This window comes from Tiliqua scincoides, chromosome 2 (assembly GCF_035046505.1).
Source record: "Tiliqua scincoides isolate rTilSci1 chromosome 2, rTilSci1.hap2, whole genome shotgun sequence".
NCBI classification, from domain to species: Eukaryota; Metazoa; Chordata; class Lepidosauria; order Squamata; family Scincidae; genus Tiliqua; species Tiliqua scincoides.
In genome coordinates, this window is record NC_089822.1 from 115,496,189 (window position 1) to 115,521,104 (window position 24,916).

A 24,916-nucleotide genomic window follows, 5' to 3' on the forward strand; every position below is an offset into this window, starting at 1 on the left:
CTGGAATGTAGCAACAACACACAACCAAAAAACCAGTATTGTTCACCAGCACAAAGTGATCTCATTTCAATATGTACACTTCCACAGCTGAGTGCCAGCTTATGTTCTGGGGCAGAGGAGGCTGAGGAATGCAATGTGTAGGCTTAGAATGGGGTTTCTCCTTCTGCACAAGGAACCACAAGGACAAATGCACTGCTAAAAATGCCTGGCTATATTTAGTGTTTTTCACCCCAATTCCTGGCAACTCCAGTGGGGACTCACTGCTCAACAAATAATTTTGATCTCATTTTATCTATTCCCTTGGGTAAACTGCAGTGGCTCTCCATTAGCCTCCATAGTTAGGCATACTCTTCCCTAGGGCATTATCCAAACCACACTGCAGATAGCAAAAGATCATGGAAGAGCACTCATGACAATAAGCCCAGTTGTTGAATGTGACTAGCAAACTAGGGAAGTAGAGCATCTCCTCTGCCAATTCAGTTCATTTAAATAAACTGAAGTGGCAGAGAAGATGCTCTACTTCAGGCAGCCCTAGTTTGCCAATTAAATTATCTTCCCATGCTTGAAAATTATCAGTTTAATGTTTTCCATTCAGTCAAACTTCCCTGGCATGCAATTCGTTTGCTGGTATTGTCTTCAGATATGTTAGGAACAAGCAAGTAAAGGAATACTGCCCTTGGTACCTGCCCCACCCCTCTGCAACGAGCCAGAGAACTCCTTTTGTGTTCAAACCTGGAAACTGTGACTAACATTTGAACAGGAAGCCTCAAATTATGAAAGCCAATCCATGAGTCACATGTTGGAAGACAAGTTGCATGTAGCTTTGGGGGTTGCTTGCTTGCTTTCAGCCATGGGCATTTGAAACACAAATACAATTAAAGGGGTTGATGTTTAAGAGGGCTCCATTTGCAATTCAAATATGAAACCTATATTGGTTTCCATGTTAAACATTATGCAGAATGAGGGGATGGAACTTGTGACAGCAGCTCTGCAAAGGTTTTATAGATAAGCCTACAGTGCTAGCTTACTAAGTTTACCTTGTGGGGGGTAGACATTTAAAAATGCAATTCCATCACCTCTAACTGTAATTCAGTCACCCTCTACATAAGGGGTACAGACTCCCATTTTACCAGTGGCTTTTTCCCACAATTCTATTGCAGATGAACAGATGGAGGGGAGGACTGGGGCAGACAGTTATAAGAACAAGTGTCTAGCCGTCAAGGCTGAGAGCAAAGCCACATAGTAACATCTGATGAAATCTGATGTTGGAATAGAGTTTGAGCAGGCCTCTTGAAGAGTAGCCATATAGATTCAGTATGGAGTACAGCTCCTGATCCCCCTGATTTTGCTCCTGCTACAGTTTCCTTTTAGCACAGTTTCCTCTTAGCAAAGGGTCACATTTCAGAATTGATTTTGGGATCAGAGTTCTTTAAAAGCAGTCCTGCTAACCTGCAGATTCATCTGCAGCAAGGAGGTTCTGACAGACTTTCATATGTATTCATGCCAAAAACCCGAACTCAGAAACATACAGTTCACAGTCACTTTACTTTCCACAGGTGATGAGAAAACAGAAAAGCAAGTGGACTAACTTGTTGCACTAAATGACTTTCCAGTCACAGATTACTGCCATGCCAAACTGCATGCTGCCTCAATCCAAGGTTTTGAATTGACCCAGCTTCCTCAATTCACTGATGCTGTATGGTTCCAACAACCTGTACCCCAATGAACTGGGAATGCTGGACTGACTTCTTGTCTGACATTAACATTGCTGAAGAGATCTTATCAAAATGGGAATGCTATTGGATGCCCTTGTTTTGTATTCCATTACATTTTTGCTCCAGGTCTTTTTGGTCTACCTTAATGCCAAACAGTTTAGACATCATGAACCGTTACTTTGTGTTTGTATCCTACACAATGTGATACAACACTACGCTTGAGTATTTTCATATACAAAAGCGTTTTATGTATCCTTCATGTTTGTAATTACATGACCATCATGTGCTTGAAGCATTGTTTGTTCTTCCAGGTTCACAGCTGTTGTTCCATGTTCAGAAAACAGCTTGGTGAGGGGGCCTCCTCCCCCAACAATAAGGTAACTGGAGGACATTTGGTGAAGAGTCAGAACAGCTCAAATACTGTATTTGTGGGACTCCCGGACATCTGCCGTCCAGCAGCGAGACCAGCAATGTGACGCAACATACATTGGTAGTAGGTTTGGTTTGGTGAGCAGAGCTCCAAAGCATGCTTTTCATGTGCTCTATAAAGCCCTCCTATCCACCCTGAGCATCTTACTGGTGTTTGTCATGTTGCGTCTAGTCTTTCAAACCAGAAGTAACTAGCGATGACATCACCAGTTACTTCTGGTGGTACTTCCAATAAGTGGACCATGCAAAGTGGTACAGCAGGAGATAACAGAGAAAACATTGGCCTAGAGTTTGAATTAGGGGAGAAAATAGGGGCTGCCTCAGGTTTTTAAACATCAGGACTAAGCTGCTGGCAAGTCAGAGTCAGTTCTGGTATGCAGAGGCAGACTCCCCACCCCCCACCCCCATTACTTAGTCCAGCCACATCCCCACATTTTACAGGGGAAATAGCAGGCAATGCCGATACTGCAAGGCTAACAGATTACTGCTGGCAGGGACTCCAGAACAGCCTCTGCCACCACTACCTTCCTCCTAAGCCACTGTTACCACAGAGCTGCCAATCTGTTGGTGGGACTGGGAGACATGAGTCAAGGTACCTTCTTCTGCACCTCTGTTCTTTTGGACAGGGCAACAGAAAAGGAGAGTTGGTGATCTTTTCTTGTTTTTTTTAAAAAGGTCACGTGACCTTTAACTTGGATATTCCTCTGAAGAGCATTCTGAATGAATAGGCAGGAGCAGCTGTGTCCAATGCAAGCATCCACTAACCTCCAGCCACCACATATCTGAGCTGCTAGCCCAACTGGCATGACTCAAACCCCAGCAACTCTCATTTTGATGTTAATTAGCAGAATCACCCCAAGAATGACTGACTTGCTTTCCCATATCCAAAAAGTTTCGGAACAGCTGCATAAGTCACCATTTACCACAGCCTCCCATGGCATCAACCCCTGGCCTTAAACCAGGCCTCTAGGAAGCCACAATACACACCTCAAATTTTTCCCTTGCCACACTGAGACTCACCATGACCTGGAAAGGACTGTTGGGGATATGCTCTCCTCCAAAGCGCACACATATTACATATTTTCCTGGCTGGGGTGCTGTGTAGAAGATGTCAAAGGTGCCGTCTTCATTTTCCACCACATCCACATCCACCTCTGTGCCATCTGGTGTACACACTGTGCAAGTCACTTTGCCCTTCCCAGCAGCCTTGGCGTCCACAGTGATCACCGTCTCTTCTCCAATCTGGATGGTTGGGCCGATACCAGTTCCTGGCAGGGAGGGGGAATGGAGAACTTGATCCCAACCAACCCTCCCCCTTCCTCTCTTCCCCCACACCCCACCATCATGCACAGCAGGTAAGGGGAGCTCATTCAGTGGTCTCTCCAATCCCCCAGCCTCATATACCAGCCTATGTAAACCTACATTAAAGCCCAGCCTGTTTCACTAGGTAATCAGAGGCATTAGTGGACTGCAGCATCACCTAGTGAACGGTTTGTGTGAATGACCCATTCTGAGAATGCAGTGCTTTCCAGTGGACTGTTCAGACTTGGGTCAGTCACACACACAGGGTCCCTCCTCACTTTGCTTTCCTCAGGGGACCGCTTTCATAGATGCTGCAATCTGCACAGTCACGGTTATTCCAAAAGACACTTCAATTTCAGGCTCCCATTATCCTTGGAGATCCAAGTCAGCCACTAGTTTTTCAACAGAGCAAAGTCCAAAGGGCCAGCATCCTCTGAGTAGCAACCCACATAAGCTGAGCTCCAGGCATAGGATTTGGCAGAGTCCTCCTCCCATGCACCTCAGAGGTGCACTCCCAACCTGCTCATGCAAAGAAGGCAACAGTCGAGGTGCACAGGAGTGAAAACACTGGCAAGCCTCCAATGCTGTTTGTGTTGGAGCGCCCCATTAGGCTGCTAAGCAAACACACAGCTTTGGTGCATCAAAGAGGATCTACGGACAGGAAGTCCTCATGTCTGGCTGCAGGAATCAGCCAGGAACTCCTTGGCTGCAGGTTACCCACCCCTCTCTTAGAGGCTGGAAGCTCGAGCAAACCCAACTACTCTCATCCCAAGCAACTGGTCAGACAGCATCACATTAGAAGACTAAAGCAAGCGGGAATTACAGCAACCAACACTATGATTAGAACCCAGCAAGAGACTTTGTGTTCATAAAACCAGGGATGTTACAGCCTTGGGCAACTGGGGGTGTGCCAGGGTTTCATAAGAGCTAGTTCCCATGGAAAAAATCCCCAGCTTCACAGCTAAAGGAAGTAGGAGATATACATAAAGCCAGAGCACATGTCTGCATTAGAGACTTGTTATTTATCAAGTATCCCTTCAAGGAAGCCTAGGAATTGGGGATTCTGTGAGCCGTCTGTGGATTTCCAACAGTGAATTCTCAGGCTGCAAGCGAGGATGCTCTTGAGTTGCCATGGCTTCAACTAGTACTCAACAGACAGAGAGCCTGTCTATAGCAGCTCCAGTTTGCCCTTACTTAGGTTTTCCACCAAGTAAATGCCACAGATTTAGCCAGGATATAACTAGGGGCCCTCTCCTAATTCAGGAAACCCTTCTCCTATCCATAATCAATTCTCTATTGAAGTTTAGAAAATTGGGTTCTTTATTCTGAACCATTATTGGGGCAAACCTGGATTGATAGGCTGCCATATTTGATTCCAGAGTTATCATGCTTCAAGCGGCGCTTGCCTGTGAAACAATAATGATAAGGAGAGTATGTGTTGGGCTGGGCCCAGAGTGAATCTGCAACTCATTGCTCCTCTCAGCCTAAGACAGCTGTTTCCAAACTCTCAGGGAGAGTTTGAACTGCAGTAAGTTCCTACAGGGGCGGGGGGGGGGGGGAGGCAGCAACGCAATCCCCAGGATCACATTGCTAAGGGGGCTGCAGTGACTGGGATGCACTCACCAGTCCTGCAGCAGACTGTCAGGGGTGCGGGGAGCCCTTCTGCAGGGCTCCCTAGGACTTAAAGTGAAGGTGGAGCGATCACGCCCCGCCTCCACAAAACCAGAAATGGAGCGCAATCACTGCGCTTTCACTTTTTAAGCTGCAGGTAGCCCTGCAGACACTTGCGCAGGACTCCCCGCACCCCCGACAGGCTGCTGCAGGGACTGGTGAGTGCATCCCAGTCCCTGCAGCCCCCTTAGTGATGCAAACCTGGGGATCGTGTTGCTGCCTCCCCCCTGCCCTTGACCTTTAAGGGGAAAGTGGCCAGGGCTCTCTGGCTGGGGTGTCTCAACACCCCAGTTTGAAAAGCTCTGGCCTAAGAGGACAATGGGGCAATTCCTCTTGCCTTTGTTTGAAGCAAGATAACCCAGATGCCCAAAGGCAGTGATTTTCAACATTCATCTCATGACACACTGAGAAGATGCTTACATTTTCAGTTGTCAGTTTTGACAACTTACAAGACAGTACGCTACTGGACAGGGAGCTCACATCCCCCAAAGGTCCTCCCCCAAACTTCCACAGCACATCTGCAGATCCATTTATGGAACACCAACTGAAAATCACTGCCCAAGGCAACAGAATTGTTTCTCTTGTCTGAAGCTTCAGAGTGATCACCATAATAAACATGCTTCTTTCACAGAATTGGTCAATGAAGTAGGCTCATGAACTGGGGACCAACACTTGGGGTAGAGAGTGACCAGGTAACAGAACTTTTGCAGTTTTAAAGGATCACCCAAGCCACCACAATGCTTGTAACATCCCTGCTAGGAGAGGAAAAGCCTTTCCTCTGGAGTTAAGAAACATGCATCCATTTCTCGATTGCAAGCTGACATACACACCCCCATTGTGCAAACCCAGCAAGAGAGGCTTCCAAAAGCACTGCAGAAGGAAGCAAAGGATTGAGGGGAGGAAGGACATACCACAATAGTCATGCTGCAGCACCCCAGCACTTAGATCCACCTTCTTGCTTGCTTCACTGCAGTTATCAAAGCTGGAGTATTTTGAATGAGATTTCCATTCTCTGCCTTAACAAGCAATTCCACTCTACCAGCAGAAGCATTCACTGAACTTACTGAAGTATAGGTTTGGCAAGACAGGGCCCACAGCTCAGCGCTTACATACAAAGAGGCTCCAGACATTTTTGCTTTCAGAAGTCTTGCAGCTAGTAAGTTGCAACCTCTTGCCAGAGATCCTGGAGAGTCACTGACTGCTAAGTAGACTGTACTGGGCAAGATGAATCCATGCATGACTCAAAGTCTTCATATGTACCACTTAAGGTTGCATTCCTGAGAACGCAGAACTGGTTGCAACTGGCTAGTATAATATAGTTCACCTCCTATTTCTCAAAATTAAACAGCAGCACATTAACCCTCTGAAAGTCAGACTTTAGTAATTGGTTTTGAAAGTTGCAGCTGTACCTAAAGTTTTAGCCAATTGTCAGTGGGGCTGGAATACAAGGACAGGCTCACTTGTCTCAAGCTACTTTATTCAGAGGTGGTGTTGTGGCAAGAAGTGGCCTGAAAAAGCCTTTCCTTATAACATCTTCCATCAAGTTTAAGGCACCTCTGTTGAGGCTTTAGCAGTATGAATGTGTACATTAGTGACTCCACAATCAGCCTCCTATTGCTTAACAGTCCTAGTTTTTGCACAGGTATTTGTAAGACTCAAAGCAGCTCTTAATGAAACCCCAAACCAGAGAGATGGACTTGTCCTCTCCTCATTCATTCATATCTTCCTTTTCACTCTTAAGCAGAGGTGGAATCTAATGCAAGTGTGGGACCATGCAAGGGAAAAGGTTGCAGGGCGAGCAACAGGCAAGCATACTGCAGGAAGCCACTAAGCAAGCTGCTTACCTAGCCCATGACCTCCAATCGACACTGAGGTGAAAGGGCAAAGAGCAAGGGTAATCAGAGTGAGACAAGAATCACACAGAACAGTGCACAATTAAAAAACAGGAACACACACAACATGGCGTTACCCTCCCCAGAGTGGATGAGCAGTGTGGCCGGATGTGCCCGGCAAAAGCAGTCTGTGTGGGGGCGTGGCATTGTTTCAGCGTGGCTTGCTCACCATCCAACATCCCAAAACCCTCACCGGGTACTCTCACCTGTTACTGTACACTTGCTGGCATCGCCTGTGGGCAGAGCACGGATACGGTATGGTGAATAAGGAATCTCATCCCCGCCATACTTGATAAGGATGGTATAACGGCCAGTCATGTCTGGAACATACGAGACCGTGTAGGTGCCATCTTGGTTGTCCCGGATTGTGGCTTTTTTTGGTTTGCCCTCAGGATCCTGACCAAAACACAAGCCCGGAAGGGGTGTAGAAGATCAACAAACACTTTGGACAATGCCAGTGGAAGCAAATCAAACCTCAGTTGCTCCCAGATAATTCTCAAAACATTTGAACCACCGCAGACACTGGCCCATAAGTCAATCTCACAGATAAGTCGAGGGTAGGTTTTGAGAAAAAAATCATGGAATTTTCTATGACCCTTGGATAAGTCAGGGGTTAACCTTAGAGGGGTGTCTGACTATAGTTTTGATTGATTTTACCCGAGACCAGATCCTGAAAAATAACTACTAATTGTTACCTAAGAACTGTACAGTCTCTAATTTATTAAAAACATAGTAAATGATCAAAAGATACATGTTAATGTTTTTAAAATTCTGGTCTTCACCACCTTTTTGTAAACAATATCCGTGCACTGTAAACAACATACCAGTAGAACAGTGGTTCCCAGCCTGGGATTCATGTACTCCCAGGGGCACTCAACAGGACCTTTAGGGGTACTTGAAAAAGAATGGCATAATGGCAGAAAAAGGCAGGTCGTGCTCCAGAATGCTTTGCAGGGCCAGCAAGGCAGGAAGGAAGGTAGGTAGTTGGCTGTGAAAGCCCCACCAATAGCTAGTTTTTGGTCATCAATTCATCTATGAATTGAAAACCAGTACAGTAAAAAAACTGAAACATAATATGGAAAGTGATCAATCACCCAGAATTTCTCAGCACACTTCTGGTGCAAAACAGTGCAAAGGCAGAGTCTTCTGTTCTTCAAACAGATAAAAAGAGAAAACACTGTGATAAATACATGAAGTCTGGGCTTTCATATAGAGGAGATGAGGACTTGTATGCAAGTGGAAAAGGTTGGCAACCACTGCAGGAGAACCAGGAATCAAATCCACCTTTAAGGTGTCTGGTATGTTAAGCCAGAAGCTCTACGTACAACATACAATCCATAACACATAACTGGGAGTGTGCAATTCAATTCACAGCAGAGAGATGCGGCTGCATATATTTGCAACCCTTTTTACTCAGAAGTAGACCCACTGCTTTCCATGGGTGTTATTCTTAAGTAATGGTGTATTGAATTGTAGACTGGGAGTTTGCTTCAAATGGAAAGGAGGATCCCATGCTGGTGTTGAAAAAAACAGATCTCTGCTAAATGCAAAACACAACCAGGCTGCAAAAAGTATTTGCAAAATGGAACAGAGGAGAATAAAAGGTGAATTTTGGCTGGAATTTCCCAGAAAAGTTTCTATAGAAACTAATCTCTACATTGCTTCTAATGAAGGTTAAAATGAAACTGTTCAGAGTTGAAAGGCTCTGCCCTCTGACTGACCTGGAGATAAGGCAAACTGGAGCTGGATTACTTGGCAAAAATTTTACATACTATAGGCGAGCATCTACAGTATGTTCAAATGTTGAAACAAGGCTGATTCATTAAAACATCTACAGGTCCAGCCTATTTATACACAGATTTTTTATACACGGATTTGACTCAATATGAATGGCCCCTGCAAATGAGAAGGAATGTGCTGATCCCTGGAGAAGGGGAAAAATGCATCCCTTTAAAATCAGTTTTAAGAACTGGACAGTCCTTTAACAATAGCCTCCTTAATGAGAGAGGGGGGGCAGCTGGTTGACAATCCATCAATCCTTCTCTCTCCAGCAGACCCCTCCCTTCCCCCTGAGCACATGAAAGAAAGGTGATTAATATGCATTGGTGAAGGGAGGGGCTGAGTGAAGCGCCTTTCTAAGCTCTCTAAGCACAAATGATTGATGGATTGTCTTCTTAATGACTCTTATCTTAACTGTGGAAAAGGTCAGCAAGGCTGTTTTTAAACCACTGGAGCAAAGAAACTTTGTTTTTTAAACTGATTTGCTATAATGTGTTTTTTGCCATCCACGTGAGTGCTTGGAAAGGAACCTGCGAATAATGAGTATCAACCTGTATTACATTGCCTTGTCACCGCTACTTTAGCTAATATAAGTTCCATCTTATGTTATAGTCATACTGGGATAACCCAACTCAGACAGCACTGCTTACTTGTACAAATACATCTTAGGATATATTTCACACCCAACCTGAGCTCATGTTCCACCAATACTACAGGTCTCCAGTCCTGTATCAAAAGATACTCAGAACCCAACACAGACTGTCACCAAGTTAGTAACCAAGAGGCAAATCTGCTTCAAAAGGCATCAGCAGCTACAGGAAGTTTTATAAACTGTGTAAAATTCTTCCACTTTGAAAAATTGACTCTTCCCCCACCACCAAGCACAAGGTGGCAAGAACTCCACCCTCCCAGGCAACTGGCCATCATAACCAGGGAGACTCCTACTATCCAACAGACACTACCACAGAGCAGTTACAAGAGAAAAAAAAATAGTTCTTCCCAATGGTTGTAGAGTTTTATAGCAAGAGAACAGTTACTCCTTGGGTAACTTTCCATCTCACCTGCTCTATGGTTCCTTAAGTTGCAATGGTCAGGAGTTTCTACCCTGCATGGACCTTTGGGTGGAATCTGGCCCCTCCCCTTCCCCCCATTAATGCTCCCATGAGGATTCACCCATCTGCCCCAGAACACTCACTACATACATTTTCTGAAGCCTCAAATGCCTCAACACAGCTTCTACGTACTGTGATCTGGACAGCGAGAAGGCCCTCGCCAGCATCCTTGGCATCAATTGTAAATTCTACTGGCAGACTGGCTGGCACTCCTGTTGTGTTCAACCCTGGACCACTGGCCTTCACCTTGCTGGCATCATGTGTGGGTAGAACCTTAACTTTAAATGGGCTAGGAAGGAAAAGGAAAGAGATTAGTGCCATGCTGACATCTGAACTGGTCATAAGAAATCAAAGTACTAAGCTTTCAGTTTCAGGGTGCACTGTTGTCTCCCCTAACAATCACTCGTTTCCCCTTATGCAAAAATGTGAATGGCAGATGCTTTGCAAGTATTCTGTACATGCAGCTGCAATGAAGTTCCTTGGCAGGAACAGCAGCCTCAGCTGAGCTGCTAAGTGGGGAAGTGGGCTTTCTGTACCACTGAGTCCAATGCTCATTTCGTTCTAATCTTAGATGACTGCTTATCCAATTTTGCTAACTGAGGGCTAAAAGGTGTCAAAGGTTCCTTGCACTTAACTGGGCTTAGTGCCCAAGTTTATCTATTAGACAGTTCCGTGGGGATTAATGTGCTGTACAGGTTTGCATTCTCTGATCCCCTTTAAGTGAATCTGTCATTAAGCAGCCCCGCAGTTGAAGAACGTGGCGACAAGCAGCAAGAGGAGGTATGCACCTCACTTCTGCATATCTTGGAGATCAAAGAATTGCACTCAGAACGTTTGCCTGCTCCAGACAACAGGAGTTCAGCAGTTCTGCTTCAGAGATCAGGAGGAGAAAATGGTAACCGGTGCAGGAGACTTTGTTAGATGTGTGGTAGTTAGAGGGGAAGCAACTGCCAGCGTATATGCTGTCAGTTGTTGACTGAAATATTGCAATGCAAAACATATCTGTACAGAGCATTCTTGAACAGTAAGATTGACAAACTCCAGTGGACCTTACTCTTGGTTAATCAAGAGGCACTGAACTCCGATTATGTAGGCTCTTTAGGACTATGGAAACCTCACTTTGCGTTGTACCAACGTGCATTACTACTGCGGAATACAAGGCTTAAGATCTCCCTTTAGGGTTACAGAAGCCTGCCCACCCCCATCTTAGCACACACTTTTAGAAGGTCAGCTATCCAGTGGCTAGACAGTACTCAAAACACTGCTGCCCTGCCCACCCCCCTTTTGGTTAACTTTGTGGTGGTGACAATTGGAATCCTGCTTACGATTGCCAAGGTTCAATATGCCTACTGTGTGTTCCCACAGGCTTAAGCAGGCTCTACAAACTCTAGCCATTCCAAACTCTCTGACCTATGTGCCATACCTGCGGGGCACCTCCTCATCACCATAGTGCACAGCAATGCTGTATGGGCCCTCTCGGCTTGGCACGTAGCTTGCAGTCTGAGTTCCATCAGCATTGTCCACAATATCTACTGGCTCAACCAACCCTGTCAAAAAATTGTAATAGGTAAGGAAGAGCCAAGTCCCAGACAGCAGGACAGGTGAATGGGTGGTGGTGGGGGGAGTGCTTGTGCATACTTACCTTTGGGGCCCTGAACTTTGACCTGCAGGGGTGCCACACCTGCCTTGCTGGTGTCCACAGTGAAGGATTGGGGCACATTGGCTCGGACAATGCCTGGAGTCAGACCAGGGCCTGAACACTTAACCTTGGATGAGTCCACCACATCACTTACCGGCACTTTGAATGGGCTACCTGCAGAGGAGAAGAGGTTGGAATTTGAGCTCCAAAACCCTAACAGGGTCCTGGGTTAAGTCTTCAGCTTTGCCAAGCTGAGTGTATACAGCAAGTCCTCACTTAAGTCATTTCAATATACAGTTGGAAAAAAAAAAAATTCCCAGCCAGGGCCACTGTCTGTGTGAAGTTTGAAATGTGAACTTTCCAGGCAGGAGAAAACCCAAATAGCAATGTTTATGTTAGAAGTATGCTAGGTGTTTTTTAAAAGCTTTGTGATGTTTTTTTGTGACCAGAAATATCTCTTGTTTACATATATCAATTAGCCTATAGTAAAATTGGTTTCATAAGTTATTCCACTTAAAGCTGCAGTTTCCAGGAACTAATCCACAACTTTAAGTGAGGACTTGCTGTATCCAACTCTCCCCCATGGAACAACAAGGTCTATTTAATCCACTGGACTGCTTCTGTGGTCTTGAGATAAACAGGTTTGAGCAAATCAAGGGTATGCCAATTCAGAGTATATCAGCCTCCACAGGTCACATGCACACAACAGTAATTCCCACAGGCACTGCTGCTGGTCTAGACATAAGCACGGGTGACCTACAGTCAGTTGTTGTTCAAGGTGAACCAAGTAATAGCACCCATTCTCAAATTCCTGTCCCCTACTTCTGGTTTGACCATTTGACAGAGATAAGCTGCTGAAAGAATACAGACCTAATTTTCCATGCATGTTCACACTAAAGATTCCTGTGCAACTTAAACTTTGCGTCAATTCCAGTCCTTGATGGGCCTAAAATGACACCCTCACAGACAGCCTGGCTTCCAACATTGGTTTACTGGCTTCTAGAGGAAAAAGGCAGAAATAATGACAGCACTCTGGCCAAATACCTGGCACTTGGTGGCCACCATAAGTGACATTGAGGTTGTAGGTGCCAGGTTCATATGGAATGTACTCTACAGAGCAGCTGCCGTCTTTGTTATCAGTGCACGACATCTTTGCTTCAGAGGGACCTTCAACAGCTAGGCCCAGTCCACCGGTTCCAGCACCCCTGCAGTGGAGAAAGTCAATTTGGATCATGCCCTCATAATACCCTAGTCATCCAGTATCCCAATTTGTACAACTGACAAGGAGTAGGGTCACCACCAATTTTGCTTTAGGTGAAATCAAAGAACTAGGAGGCTGGGCAACCCAGAGGCAGGTTGGGCAGACTTCAGTCTTTGCATCCTACTTAAAAAAACTGAGAGTCTCCATGTTCCATAGATTACCTAAAGCTGATGAAGCAAGAATGAACTCAAGAAATCTGAACACAGATTTGTTCTGTCTCAAGTGCCAAAATTCTAAGAATGCACTCTTACCTAAGACATGCCCAACAGGTTCAGATCACAGCCCAGTATTCTTTACAGAAATCTAGGACATGGTCTCTTCAACCTTTTTTTGTGCTGCAGTCCCACTAGGATACTGAAATATGAGACTGGGGACCCATCACCAAACCAGTCCCTCTCCCGGAACCCACCTGCCCTATTTCCCCCTACCTCTTGTGTCTTCACAACCCTGTGAGGTAGCAGCCTAAGCAGTGCTGGCCTTAGGAGGGCAAGAAAGAAAGAAAAGGTTGTGCAGGATTGTATCAAGCGCTCCGTTTTGATGAGACAGTACAATTATTGGATTGAATCAAAGCCTTCTCTGCAATCCCACTGGAGTTCAACCCACAGGTTGAAGATCACTGATCTAGGGCAATCAGTGAGGTGCACCGTGATCTACCTTCTACTGGTGAAGTTTCTTTGGAAGAGCAGAGTTACCTATCTAAAGACATGGAACTCCTTTCTGGGTCCCCAGCAAAACACAATATTCCTGCCCAGTTGTCTTTTAGCCTTTTACCTGGTCTCCACAGTGAATTTATTGGGTTTATTAGTAGTGCCACTCTGGATGCCAGGACCATGTACTCTAACCCTTGTGGGGTCACAACCTTCTGTTACTGGGACACGGAAGGGGCTACTTGGTACTGGACTGCCATCATAGGTCACATCAATAGAATGGACACCTGAGGGAGGAATAAAAAAACATGAACAGGACAGTTGTAGGGAGCAGGAATCCATTATTTACAAGACCCTACAGAACACAAGGAGCAGGAGTCAGACCTCAGTTAAGCACTCAAATTCACTTCCAAGCTGAAGTCTTTGTGCCTACACCCTGAAAGAGAGGGGCTCCACAAATGTGTGGAAACTGGCTGTTAGTGTCTGGTATTGCCTGTTCCAGTCTTAGGGCTTAGCTCCAATAGCCAAGGCATTGGATACTCTAGGCCGGCCTTTCCCGAATGGTGGGTCACAACCCAGTGGTGGGTTGTGAGCCCATGTGAGGTGGGTGCAGGCTAAGCCCTCCCACCTGCCCTTGTGATCAAATGACTCCAAATAGGAGATACTATGGATGCACTGGGCAGTCCTGGAAGCTTCTCCTGGGTCACACTGAGCCAGTGACCCACTCTACTGGCCTCCAAATAGCCTGCAGAAGCTTCCAAAAACTAGTCCCGGTTTTCATAGGCAAACCAGATGTTACCTACAAAAATCAGAAATGACTTTCATAGGTTTCTGCAGGCCATTCAGAGGCCAGTGGAGGAAAGCAGAGTGCGACTGTTGGCCTGACATGACCCAGAAGATGCCTCCCTGGCCAGAAGCATCATGGAGGACAAGGTGGAGACTATCCCCTCAAGAGTGGCAAACTATTTACTCCCTTCAAGTGTCTTCTCACAATTAGCCACTTTAGGCAGGCCACCTCTCTCTACCTAAATGCTAGGGTTGACCCTGGCTCATATTTCAGTCCTAGAAAGCTAGGTTTCTAATTACTGCCAAAGTCAACACTACTTCTGCTCCTTCATCAAGGAAAGGCAGCAATTGTCTCATCAAGCTCATGCTACCTTATATCCTAGAGCAGCAATTTTCAACCAGGGTGCTGTGGTACATTGGTGTGTCATGAATGGTTCACAATGGTTCAGTGGTTCACAGGAGTTTGTGAGAGGATCATTTATTAGTAGGGCCATTGGGGGATGTGAGCCCCACTACCAGCATGGTGTGCCTTGTTAATTGTCAAAAAATTGATGGTGTCCTTTGACAATTTGCCATGCTAAGTAAAAAGGTTGAAAAATTGCTGCTCAGAAGGACTGTGTGAAACCTTTCCTCCCCTCAAACCATGAGGCAAAGCAGGCCTATGAAGAGCACCCGCTTTCAAGATTCAGAAGATCTTGAATGCTCGTCCAGCAGCAGCAGTTCCATGGACCCTAACGAGATCCCACCTCCCAGCAGCTCTTCCCTACAATTCTTACCATCCTCATAAGGTGTGTATTCCACATTGTAAGTACCATCTCCATTATCATGCACATAGCTCTCCGTCAGGTTTCCTGAAGGATTGGACACTCGTGTTTTGATATGAGGGCCTCCAGCCTTTGTTAAAGCTCGGGCATCCACATTGAACTCTGTAGTAGCCTCACGAAACACACCTGGTAAGAACGAGCAACATCAGAAGCCACACAACATAGTAGCACACTGACCAGGAAAGTCTCCTTCTCCAAAAGGTTCCTGCCTTAGTGCTTTAATTGCAGTTTCTAGTCTGCCTTGTGAAGATTCTTGAGGCAAAGTACATAAAAATCAATGAACATCCTGAACACATCTAGCTTGTTATCTGGGACAGTAAAAATCCACTTTGATACCAGAGTCCTTCCCCTTCATCCCCAATATGACTCCCAGTGGATCCCCAGATTAAACACCAATCATAATAAATTCATTTCATAAACCCAGAAAGGGCAACCCATTAATAAACCCTCAAGGGCCCTTCACCCTGTGCCAGCTACCCTTCTCCATGGCATAGCCCATACCTCAAGTCCTGCTAATAAACCCTAGGCTAGGGGTTTCCAAACTGTGAGCCGTGGCTTCCTGGGGAGCCATGGAAACCAGCCAAGGGAGCCATGGAATTCTTGTGAAAAAACCCACCCCTCTATACAATTTATAGGATTGTAGCCATAACAACGGGAAGCCATAACCAATGGCCCAGTAGGTCAAGACAGCCACTGGTCAAAAAAAGTTTGGGAATTACTGCCCTAGGCTCATTTAGAAAGATATGCCAGCCTACTGTGTGCCATAATAGCCAATATATGTTGCCATTCTACTCAAAAGTAACTAAAGTTGCACTGGTGTAGAGTTCAGCTTCCCAAGTATTTCAGCTCTTTTAATAAAGAGTCTTAGTCCTTATAGCTGTGAAGAGATATTTGAGAGGGCAGACAGATCTCAGAAGCCAGAATGGTTGTTCCGACCCCAGTGATCAGGAACAGGGAGGCAGTGCTCTGAATAGCTTTCTTGTCTCATGATTTGCCTAAGCAAAATGATCCATCAAATGCAGAATGATGCTGAGTTATACAAAATGTTTCATTTCGTTTGTACAAGTCAAGCAAACCCTGGTTTCTCTGATGCAAAAATCCCCCCACCCTGAGATATATATATGCCACCATGGCACAAAACTGCTATGATGTACTGCAGCCCCTCCCCATGCTGCAATGTTTGCTCATCATGTCAGTATGCGTCCCCCCATCCTCACCTTTGCCTTCCACACCAGGCCCATAGACTTTGACGCCAGATGTGTCCACAGCCGGTTCCACATTCAGCTTGCTGGGGAAGTTTGGCACTGACTGCCCACCGTACTTGATCGTGATGGTATAGACACCCGGACAGAGAGGGATGTAGGTGATGGTATAGGTGCCGTCGCCATTGTCTCGCACATGGACCTCAGCCTGTGTGCCGCTTTCTGAGATTATCTCAATGGTGAGCTCTGCGCTGCCAGCACTAGAGCAGTCCACACTGAATTCCCCTGCCTGACCCACTGTGGCATGTTCCAGCCCTGGTCCAGAACACTTTACTTTGGATGGGTCAAAGCCTGGTGCCACCTGGGCTTTGAAGGGAGAGCCTGGCACGTGAGTGTCAGCAAAGAGGATGTTGATGTTATATTCACCAGGTTCTGTGGGCAGATAGGATACTGAGCAAGTGCCATCTCCATTGTCCAGGCATTCTATCTTGGCTTCACAGGGGCCCTCCACAGTTAAGCCAAGGCCTCCATTCCCAGCCCCCTTGGTATCTATAGTAAAGGGGGCAGGGGAGCCAGCTGAGCCACCCTTCAGACCTGGTCCATAGGCCTTTACCTGGTGAGGAAGAGAATTGTCTTAGAAGCCTACAATAACCAAGGTCTATAAAAGTTTATTTCAGAACCAAGTCACCCTTTTCAGAGGTGTGCCATACCCAGCTTCAGAGAAAATCTGAATAAAAGCGCACATAGACACCCTCCCTCAATACCATACAAAGAGGGCCCATCTGTGGCAAAAGACAGCCCTCTCTCGCCACTGAAGAGGTAGAGACTACTGGTAGAGATGGCGGGGGGTGGGGCAGGGCATGTCCACTTTTCTGCCTGAGGCAAAGTAGCCAACTAACTCATGCCCAAGATTCTTGGTAGTTAAATATCAGATGTCTTAATAGTTTCTAGGTACAGGCCTACTGACTGCAAAGCACCCATGCAACACGTCTGCATGACCAGACTAGTCATTACCTTCCAGGGAGAGGAAAGAAATGAACCTAAGATTGAGGGGCTCAAGCGGTGCTTTGTGTAGCCTCCCATTTTATACCTCCCACTTGTAGGACACATCCAAAGCTTATACAGGACCCATTACTCTACATGTTCTCCCCCCTTCCAAATCAAGCCTTACTGTATTTCTGCGTATTAGTCACTTCCTGTCTTCCAAATGACTAGCGCTTTACCCATAAAGCCAGTGTCATCCTACCATCTAGTTGTCAGCATAAGAGATTGCACCATTTAGACTGTACCTCTGAAACATGTGCAGAATAACAGTCACATTAATGGCTTTATGTTAGAGGAAAAAGGATTCTGCACATGCTTTAAGACAGTGGTTTCCAAACTTTTTTGACTGGTGGCTCCCTTGACCTACAGGGCCACTGGTCGTGGCTCCCCATTAGGATGCCAATCCTATACATTGTATAGGATGGCAGATTTTCGTGAAGATTCTGCAGCTCCCCTGGCTGCTTTCTGTGGCTCCCCAGGGAGCCACGGCTCACAGTTTGGAAACCACTGCTTTAAGACACTGCCCAAAGTACTAGTACTGCCATCCTTTTTGGAAGCAACTCCAGTACAGTCCAATGTACCAGTCTCACATCCTTCAATATGACTATAAAGCAGCCAACAGATCCCAACTCTCCCCCTCCCCCATCAAGTTTTCCGCATCTAGGAGTTCCTAGAATATCCTACCTTAGATGGGTTCGTTGGGGGCACAGCCTCCACAGGGAAGGGACTGCCTGGAACAGGCACTCCATCGTAGGTCACATCCACTTCGTACGGCCCCTCCTCACGAGGAATGAACTTCACAACACTATTGTCTGGGCTGAGGCCTGGCTCCACCTTACAGGGCACTGGTTTGCTGGATGGGCCTGTGATCCTGGCAGCCACCTTGCCTTGGCCACCAGCCCCCTTGGATTTGACAGTGAATTCCTGATCTTTGCCCACGTCCATCTCTGCAAGAATAGTTTGTCGGTCAGGTCTTAGTCTACTGCAGGCAGTTCTGCTTAAACACAAAGGCCTCAGTGTTTTCCCTGACCCCACTCAAGCCAAAAAATACCCCTTACGTGCTATCTTGGCATACTGGGGCCTTAAGATGCTTGTTCTAGGCAATTTGACAACCACAATGCCTATTCCTAGGTAGCCATTTGCTGGTGACACCATCATATCCTAAGGGCTAGAAAGCAACAATATTTTGTGGCAGGAGTTAAACTAAGGAGAGGGATAGAGATTGACATGACTAGCATTTCCTGAAAGAACAAAGCTCTTGGAATACTTCCAGTTATTAGGCCTTGGCATGCCTCCGGGAAGTGAGGTTTTGAGCAGCCCCCAGGGATGCGGTTAAGGAAAGGCCTGTGCAGCAAGAACGTAGGCTTTCCACCCTGGCTTGATCCCATGAACACCGAAACCCAACACCCTGAAAGGAGTGAGGAATTTTGTTAACTGGGCTTTCAAAACTGGCAACACTGACAGAGTTCTTGTCAGGACAGGAAGTTGCAAGTATAAGCGTGCTGATGCAAGCAGCATAAGTGGGATTCACAGGAACTCTTATCGCACGGACTCATACCACTGGACGGTGTGTGGAACAGACGCCATAAAAGCTCAGGGAGAACACACAAGTGGCAAAATTCAGCTTCCAAGAGTTCAAATGACAGTCATCTTCATATATATACTACCCCTCACACAATCCTCTTTGGGCAGAACAAGCATCTGGGAAACTCCCCCCCCCCCAACAACAACATGTATATAAAAGCTCCCCACCATCGGAACAAACTGCAGAAATAAAAGTTGATCAGAAACTCACAGAACAAAATCCTTCCCTATGGTCAGCACTTATTGCCGACAAGCACCAGTTACTGGATAGGGATTCACTTGCATGCATTATTGGTGGGATGGAACTTGCCAGCATGTCCATCCCTGTCTCACCCACCCAGAAACTGGTAGGGGAAGATTATGAAGACAGTTTAAGATTATTAAATATGCAGCTACCACCCCATACTGCAGTTGTGGAGGGCCCATCCTCCAGTCACTCGCTCCAGCTGGTACTTCCCTGCTCCCCATCAGCCAATGACGCGAGTCTGAAGTGGCAAACATACATCACCTCTACCCAAAACACATTCTAGTAGATATTACTGTGGCGGAAGGAAAGAGCTCAATATGCTCACTGCACTTGGCAGCAGGGCCTCTAAGAGGAATTTTATCAGGAGGTACAAAGTTTCTTTTGGGCCCCTTTGCAAAGAGGGAATGGGTGAAACAGAGTAGGAGAGGGCGATGACGGGTGAGCAGAATAGGGGCAGGGAGGGGCAAAGCAGGGTGGGGGGAGGGTAGAGATAGCTGGAAAAGACTTTGGATCCTATGTGGCATCAGTAGTATCCCCACTCATGGTAGTGTCCCCAGCACCCCGTACGGACAACATGTCTGAGTAGAGGGGAAAATGTCAGAGCCCAGGAAATTTCTGGGCCCCCTCCTTTGGTTTCTGGGCCCCCCTTGGTACAAATTACCCGTGGGCCCGGGTACAAATTACCCCCTTTACCCCCCTCTCCTAGGCATCCTGACAGATGCCGCTTTGGCGTCCAACAATGTCAGCTTCCTTTTGCTCTCATTTGCAGTTGCCAAGCAATACCTGAAAGGTGCAGGCAAAGACCAATGAGTCCTAGGGATAGGGCTTCTATGCCCTCCACTGACAATGCTCTGCAAAGACTGAGGCAGGTGTCCAACCCAGTACGTAAATGACAGCCTGCTGACAAGTTCTACTTTGTCATCTGAACCATGCTCTGCTTTGTAGGGACCCTATGGCCCAGATAGAATGCAATACCAAATGAGCTCTCAGTTCCATAAGGCAGTTTTGTCACCTTACACCAATCACATGTGGGCATCATCCAAGGCCATTGCAGACAAAAAAATATGGAGGAGAAACATTTAGCAGCTTGCTCTCATTTTACAGCATGAATACACTAGGATCAAACTTATAGGTTCAAACTTTTATATAAGGGATATTGAATAGAACAGCAATTTATTTAATTGAATCTCCATTAAGACTAAGCACCTATAGTGCCAAGTAAATACTGGTACAGGTTGGGCATCCCTTATTCGAAGTGCTTGGGACCAGAAATGTTATGGATATTGGATTATTTCTGTATTTAGGAATACTTGCAGATACCTAGTGAGAGACATTGGGGGTGGGGCCCAAGTCTAAACACAATTCATTTGTGTATAATATACCCATTATAGCCTGAAAGTAAATTAATACAGTGCAGGCGGAGTCTCTTTATCCAAGGATTTAACATCAGCAGATCTGACTCAATGTGGGTCCACTGGAGCCACATTGATCTAGACTTGGTTCCATCTGAATCCTCCGAAGAGGATCAGAGTTGCACTCCAGTTACCTCCAGAGAGCTTTCTGAAGCGCGCAGAGGCTGGGCGCACACCTAGGAGGCCCCAAAGGACAAAAAAGTCACTTCCAGTTTAGTCGGAGCTGTGCTCTGGTCACCTTCTGGGGGCTTAAGGGGCCAAAAACTGCAGATTTGCTTATCTGTGGTTTTCAGTATCTGTGGGGAGGTCTGAGAATGGATCCCACTCCTAGACCCTACTCTGTCCTCATTCACCACTCAAACTGCAGTTCATGACGCACTTGGTAGGTCATGAAGCTGAACTTACAAGCTAATAGCAAGGAAGGTAAATGCATGGAGCCCTATAAGAAGTGAAACTTAGCCACTACAGGCATTTATTCATAAACATGCCATGCCTTGGCTTATGTCGAGGGGCAACGCAAACAGAATAGTCCTGATTTGATCAATGGGGAGCTCAACAAATGTTCCATAAGGCAGCACCCCCCACACACACACCATGAAAGAATAAAAACAGAGGCTTCAGCTGGTAAAGTGAAACTTTTTTGTAGTCTTTCACACCTAAGTGGGTCCTAATACTTCACCATTTAAAAAAGTGGGTTCCAGTAGTTTTGGAACCACTGTTTTATTAGGAAGGGTTGCTGTCTTTTCCAGATTCCCCCTCCCCCCAACCTGTGGAGCCTCATTTCAAGTCTTCATCACTCTGGAGTTTTAATGCTGTTTAGAGGGAAGCTTTGGATCCAGTCCAAACAAAAAAAGATGCAATTTCAAACTGATTTTGTCCCAAATCCCACTGAGCTGGTTCAAATATAAGAACTCAAGTTAAACTGGGCAGGGCTGAAGATTGTACTGATTTTGGTGGTGGTGGTGGGGTGTTACTGCAGACAAGCTACAGAGAGAATTCACTTAGTGGAAGAGGGCTGGCTTCCCCATGTCATCTTCCCTTATTTGTTTTACTTTAATATTTATAATTACAGGTGGGGCCTCAGTATCAGCAGGGTTCCGTTCTCAAATAAGCAAATCTGCTGTTTTCAGCTCCTTAAGCTTTATGAAGGCAACCGGAGCACAGCACAGCTCTGGTCACTTCTGGAGGACTTTCTGAAGCCCGAAGAGGCTGCTGGCAGATGAACATGGCCTCTGCAGACTTCAGAAAGCCCTCCAGAGGCAAGCAGAGCACTGCTCCAAATGCCTTTGGAGGGTTCAGGTTGGGCCAAGTCTTACTCAATGCAGATCCAAGGACCCCATGCTGAGCCAGATCCATGAATAGAAAATAAGTAGGCGCAAACTGTATTTATTTTAATTTAATTTTTTATATTCTGCCTATATAGGCGAAATAGCACAATTTCAGTGCTTGCCACGGGCAATTTCAGTAATTGCTGCATTCTCAAAGCACTTCCTGCTTGATGTCACTTCTGAACATTACATCACTTCCAGTGGATCCCGGACAGATTGTCAATCTGAAAAGTGGGTCCCGGTGCTGAAGTTTGAGAATCACTGCACTAGCTTATAGATACTTTTATTACCTCATTACAATCTAAGGGGGAAAAGCTTCCCTACCCAATTACCCAGAAGAAATGCCTGCCCACCAGCTGCAAGAAAGAAGTGACTGTTTATAAGTCTGGCCACCCCACTACATATGAACTTGTCATTCTGCAGTTTATAAGGACTGTATAGATTCTGCATGAATGCAGAACAGTTGTATGATTTTATACTGGTAGCTGAATTTGACATCCTGAGAATCTCAGCTCTCATTTATGAACAGCAAATTTCTAGCACTTATGGTGGCTTTAATGCATTACTGCACACTACAGCATGCCAGACAAAGTATTGGGGGGGGGGGGCTGAAGCTAGAGGCCATAGTCCCACAGTGTCCCACCTCTCCCATTATTAGCAAAAAGGTACACAGATCAAGTCAGAACAGATTCAAGCAGAGCTGGTGCCCAGCATTTAAGACGATATACATACTGTCACCAAGTCCAGAAATCTTTATCTTGCTGAGATCCAAAGTGGGTGCAACACCCACACTGAAAGGGCTTTTAGGAATGTGGTCTCCTCCATATGTTACATTCACACCAATGTTTCCCTGAAAGAGTAATGAACAAAATAGGCACCCATCCTAAAGACACAATGTTAAGTAACTGAGATTGCAATCCTAGCCACACTTTTCTGAGAGTAAGCCCAATTGAACAAAATAGGACTTACTTCTGAGTAGACCTGGTTAGAATTGTGCCCTGAATCCACAAGGTTAATTGCTAGATTTGTCTGTAACCAGGGAAGATTTAAGACCTAGTTTTATTTAAGTGATAACTTGTGTCTCAGCTATACCGTTTCAAACTGCACAGAGCATGAAGGCAACATGCCTATGCATGTTCAAGCCTATCCCTCCATCCATCAAACCACTACTCCCGTGTTCATAAAGGTACAGGGAGTCTTGTGTTTCTGCTTCCCAATTTAGTACATAGTCATGTTCTAGATCTTAACTTTGTCAACTGACTCATGCACATGCTCATTTGGCAACAACTATGGCCAACAGCAGACCACTCAAGAAACCCACCAGTCACTTACTTGCTGCACAGGGGTGTATTTGACAGTATAGGTGTTGTCATGGTGATCAATTATTTCAGAGTCTCGTACAACCTCTCCTTTAGCTGGGCCAGTGAACTGGACATCTAACTTGGCCTTGCCAGCTGCTTTGGTGTTCACTGTGAAGTAGGTTGGTTTGCCAATTTCCACACCTGGGGGGAGAGTTGTAATGAGTTTGTGTATTGCTGCCTCCCTGCCAATACACACTTACCCAAAGTCTCTTCTGCACTGCTTACACCCAAATCCTACCCATTCTGTAAGCAGAAATGCATCCGATGCCACCCAATAATCTTTAGCAACTGCCTTGTGTTTGAAAGCTAAGCAGCTGCCCATTTTAAAGGCTGCATAACTCTTGCCTCCATCTTTTCCAACCTTCCTTCTGCCAAAACAACTGGACTCTAATCCTAACAAGTGCTCGAAGATTCAGGTTTAATGGATGGGAACACATTCCAGGAAGATCCCCTACTTCTAGCACTGATGCAAGATGTGGGCAGAGTGTGGCATAAGATAGATTCCCACAACTTAAGGATTCAAGTCAATTGTGGTTCTCTCCTCATGCTGTGGCACCCCCCCCCCCCCCGCCGAGGAAATTCTATACACCCACATGGCCTTTTCCCTTTTTGAAAATACATCTGTGGCCTGCCCAGGTCTACAATGGGGGGGGGGGAAGAGTTAATTGTTCATTCTCTGGATTCAGAGGCACTGCTGCTACTCTTCCCAAATGTCAAGCTAGAATGCACTGTCCAAAGGCATAGGGAGGAGCCAGAATTCCCTTTTGCAGAACAGGAGTCCTTAAGTTGACATTCTGCCTGTTCCTGCTCTAGGCCCTACTCCCTGCAGGCTCCTTGCCTGCAACTACAGCAGTAGATACTTGCCCATAAGGTGAGAAATTTCTACCAATAAATCCAGTATAGATTTCTCATCTTATCTGTGGGGCACTCAGGGGTTAGAACTATTCAGGTATGTCACAGCAGCCAAGAGAAGCCCAGAGGAGCTTTAAAACTGCCTATGCAGGGTCTGAAGCATCTGAAGAACATTTTAAGTGCTTGCAAACACCAGCTTTGTTTACTTTTCTCAGAGCTCCACTGAAGAATCTTCTGAGCATGCTTATTAACTCAGAAATGCCTCAATATAAAAAGTTGCCTGGCAGCAAAGGAAGCAGTGTTGTGCTGAAGTAAGCTACATCTTGTTCTATATTGGTGCTGCACTTGTTCTGGAAGGTTTTTAAGAGCGCAAATGCTTTTCTGAAGGTTCATTTTTTTAAAAATCAATTCAATGCAATGTTCAATTCTGTTGCTTTCAGGGGGGGAATGGCACACAGTTACATAAGCACCTCTTTAATGTCTCCAGAAAACAGTGGTATGGCTCAGATTCTTTCAGGCTCCAGGGCAAGCAGCAGGTCTTCCTCAAAAGCACATTCCCTAAGTTTTACCCCCAACTTGTTTGAGGCTCATCGGATATTCCATGATTTTTTGCTGAAAACCTGCCCTCAGCATCTGTGAGACTGCATTTTAGGAGAGAACCTACAGTATATCCCCCCCATCCACACCTGCTGTGTCCCTACTCACCAGTCCTGTTTAGGCCAGGCCCCTCAGCCTTGACCTTGCTGGCATCATGAGAGGGATCCACTTTGATTCTGATGGGACTCATGGGAGTTGCCTGTGGGTGATCAACAGGTGACAGTTACTACAG

The 24,916-nt window shown here is 46.0% G+C and overlaps 1 protein-coding gene across 1 annotated transcript in view; it reads right to left on the reverse strand.

The window, feature by feature from the left end:
* The window catches only part of FLNA (filamin A), a 91,055-nt gene that overhangs the window by 21,222 nt on the left and 44,917 nt on the right, over positions 1-24,916 (reverse strand). Inside the window, exons 18-31 of the mRNA XM_066614369.1 lie at positions 24,793-24,883; positions 23,207-23,376; positions 22,607-22,724; positions 17,988-18,250; positions 16,275-16,872; positions 15,010-15,183; positions 13,572-13,734; positions 12,584-12,744; positions 11,543-11,713; positions 11,324-11,447; positions 10,033-10,189; positions 7,216-7,405; positions 6,962-6,985; positions 3,165-3,412 (exon numbers count right to left, since the gene is read on the reverse strand). Coding sequence (XP_066470466.1) covers positions 3,165-3,412; positions 6,962-6,985; positions 7,216-7,405; positions 10,033-10,189; positions 11,324-11,447; positions 11,543-11,713; positions 12,584-12,744; positions 13,572-13,734; positions 15,010-15,183; positions 16,275-16,872; positions 17,988-18,250; positions 22,607-22,724; positions 23,207-23,376; positions 24,793-24,883 — 2,652 coding nt within the window. The remainder of the gene's footprint in view (positions 1-3,164; positions 3,413-6,961; positions 6,986-7,215; positions 7,406-10,032; positions 10,190-11,323; positions 11,448-11,542; positions 11,714-12,583; positions 12,745-13,571; positions 13,735-15,009; positions 15,184-16,274; positions 16,873-17,987; positions 18,251-22,606; positions 22,725-23,206; positions 23,377-24,792; positions 24,884-24,916) is intronic.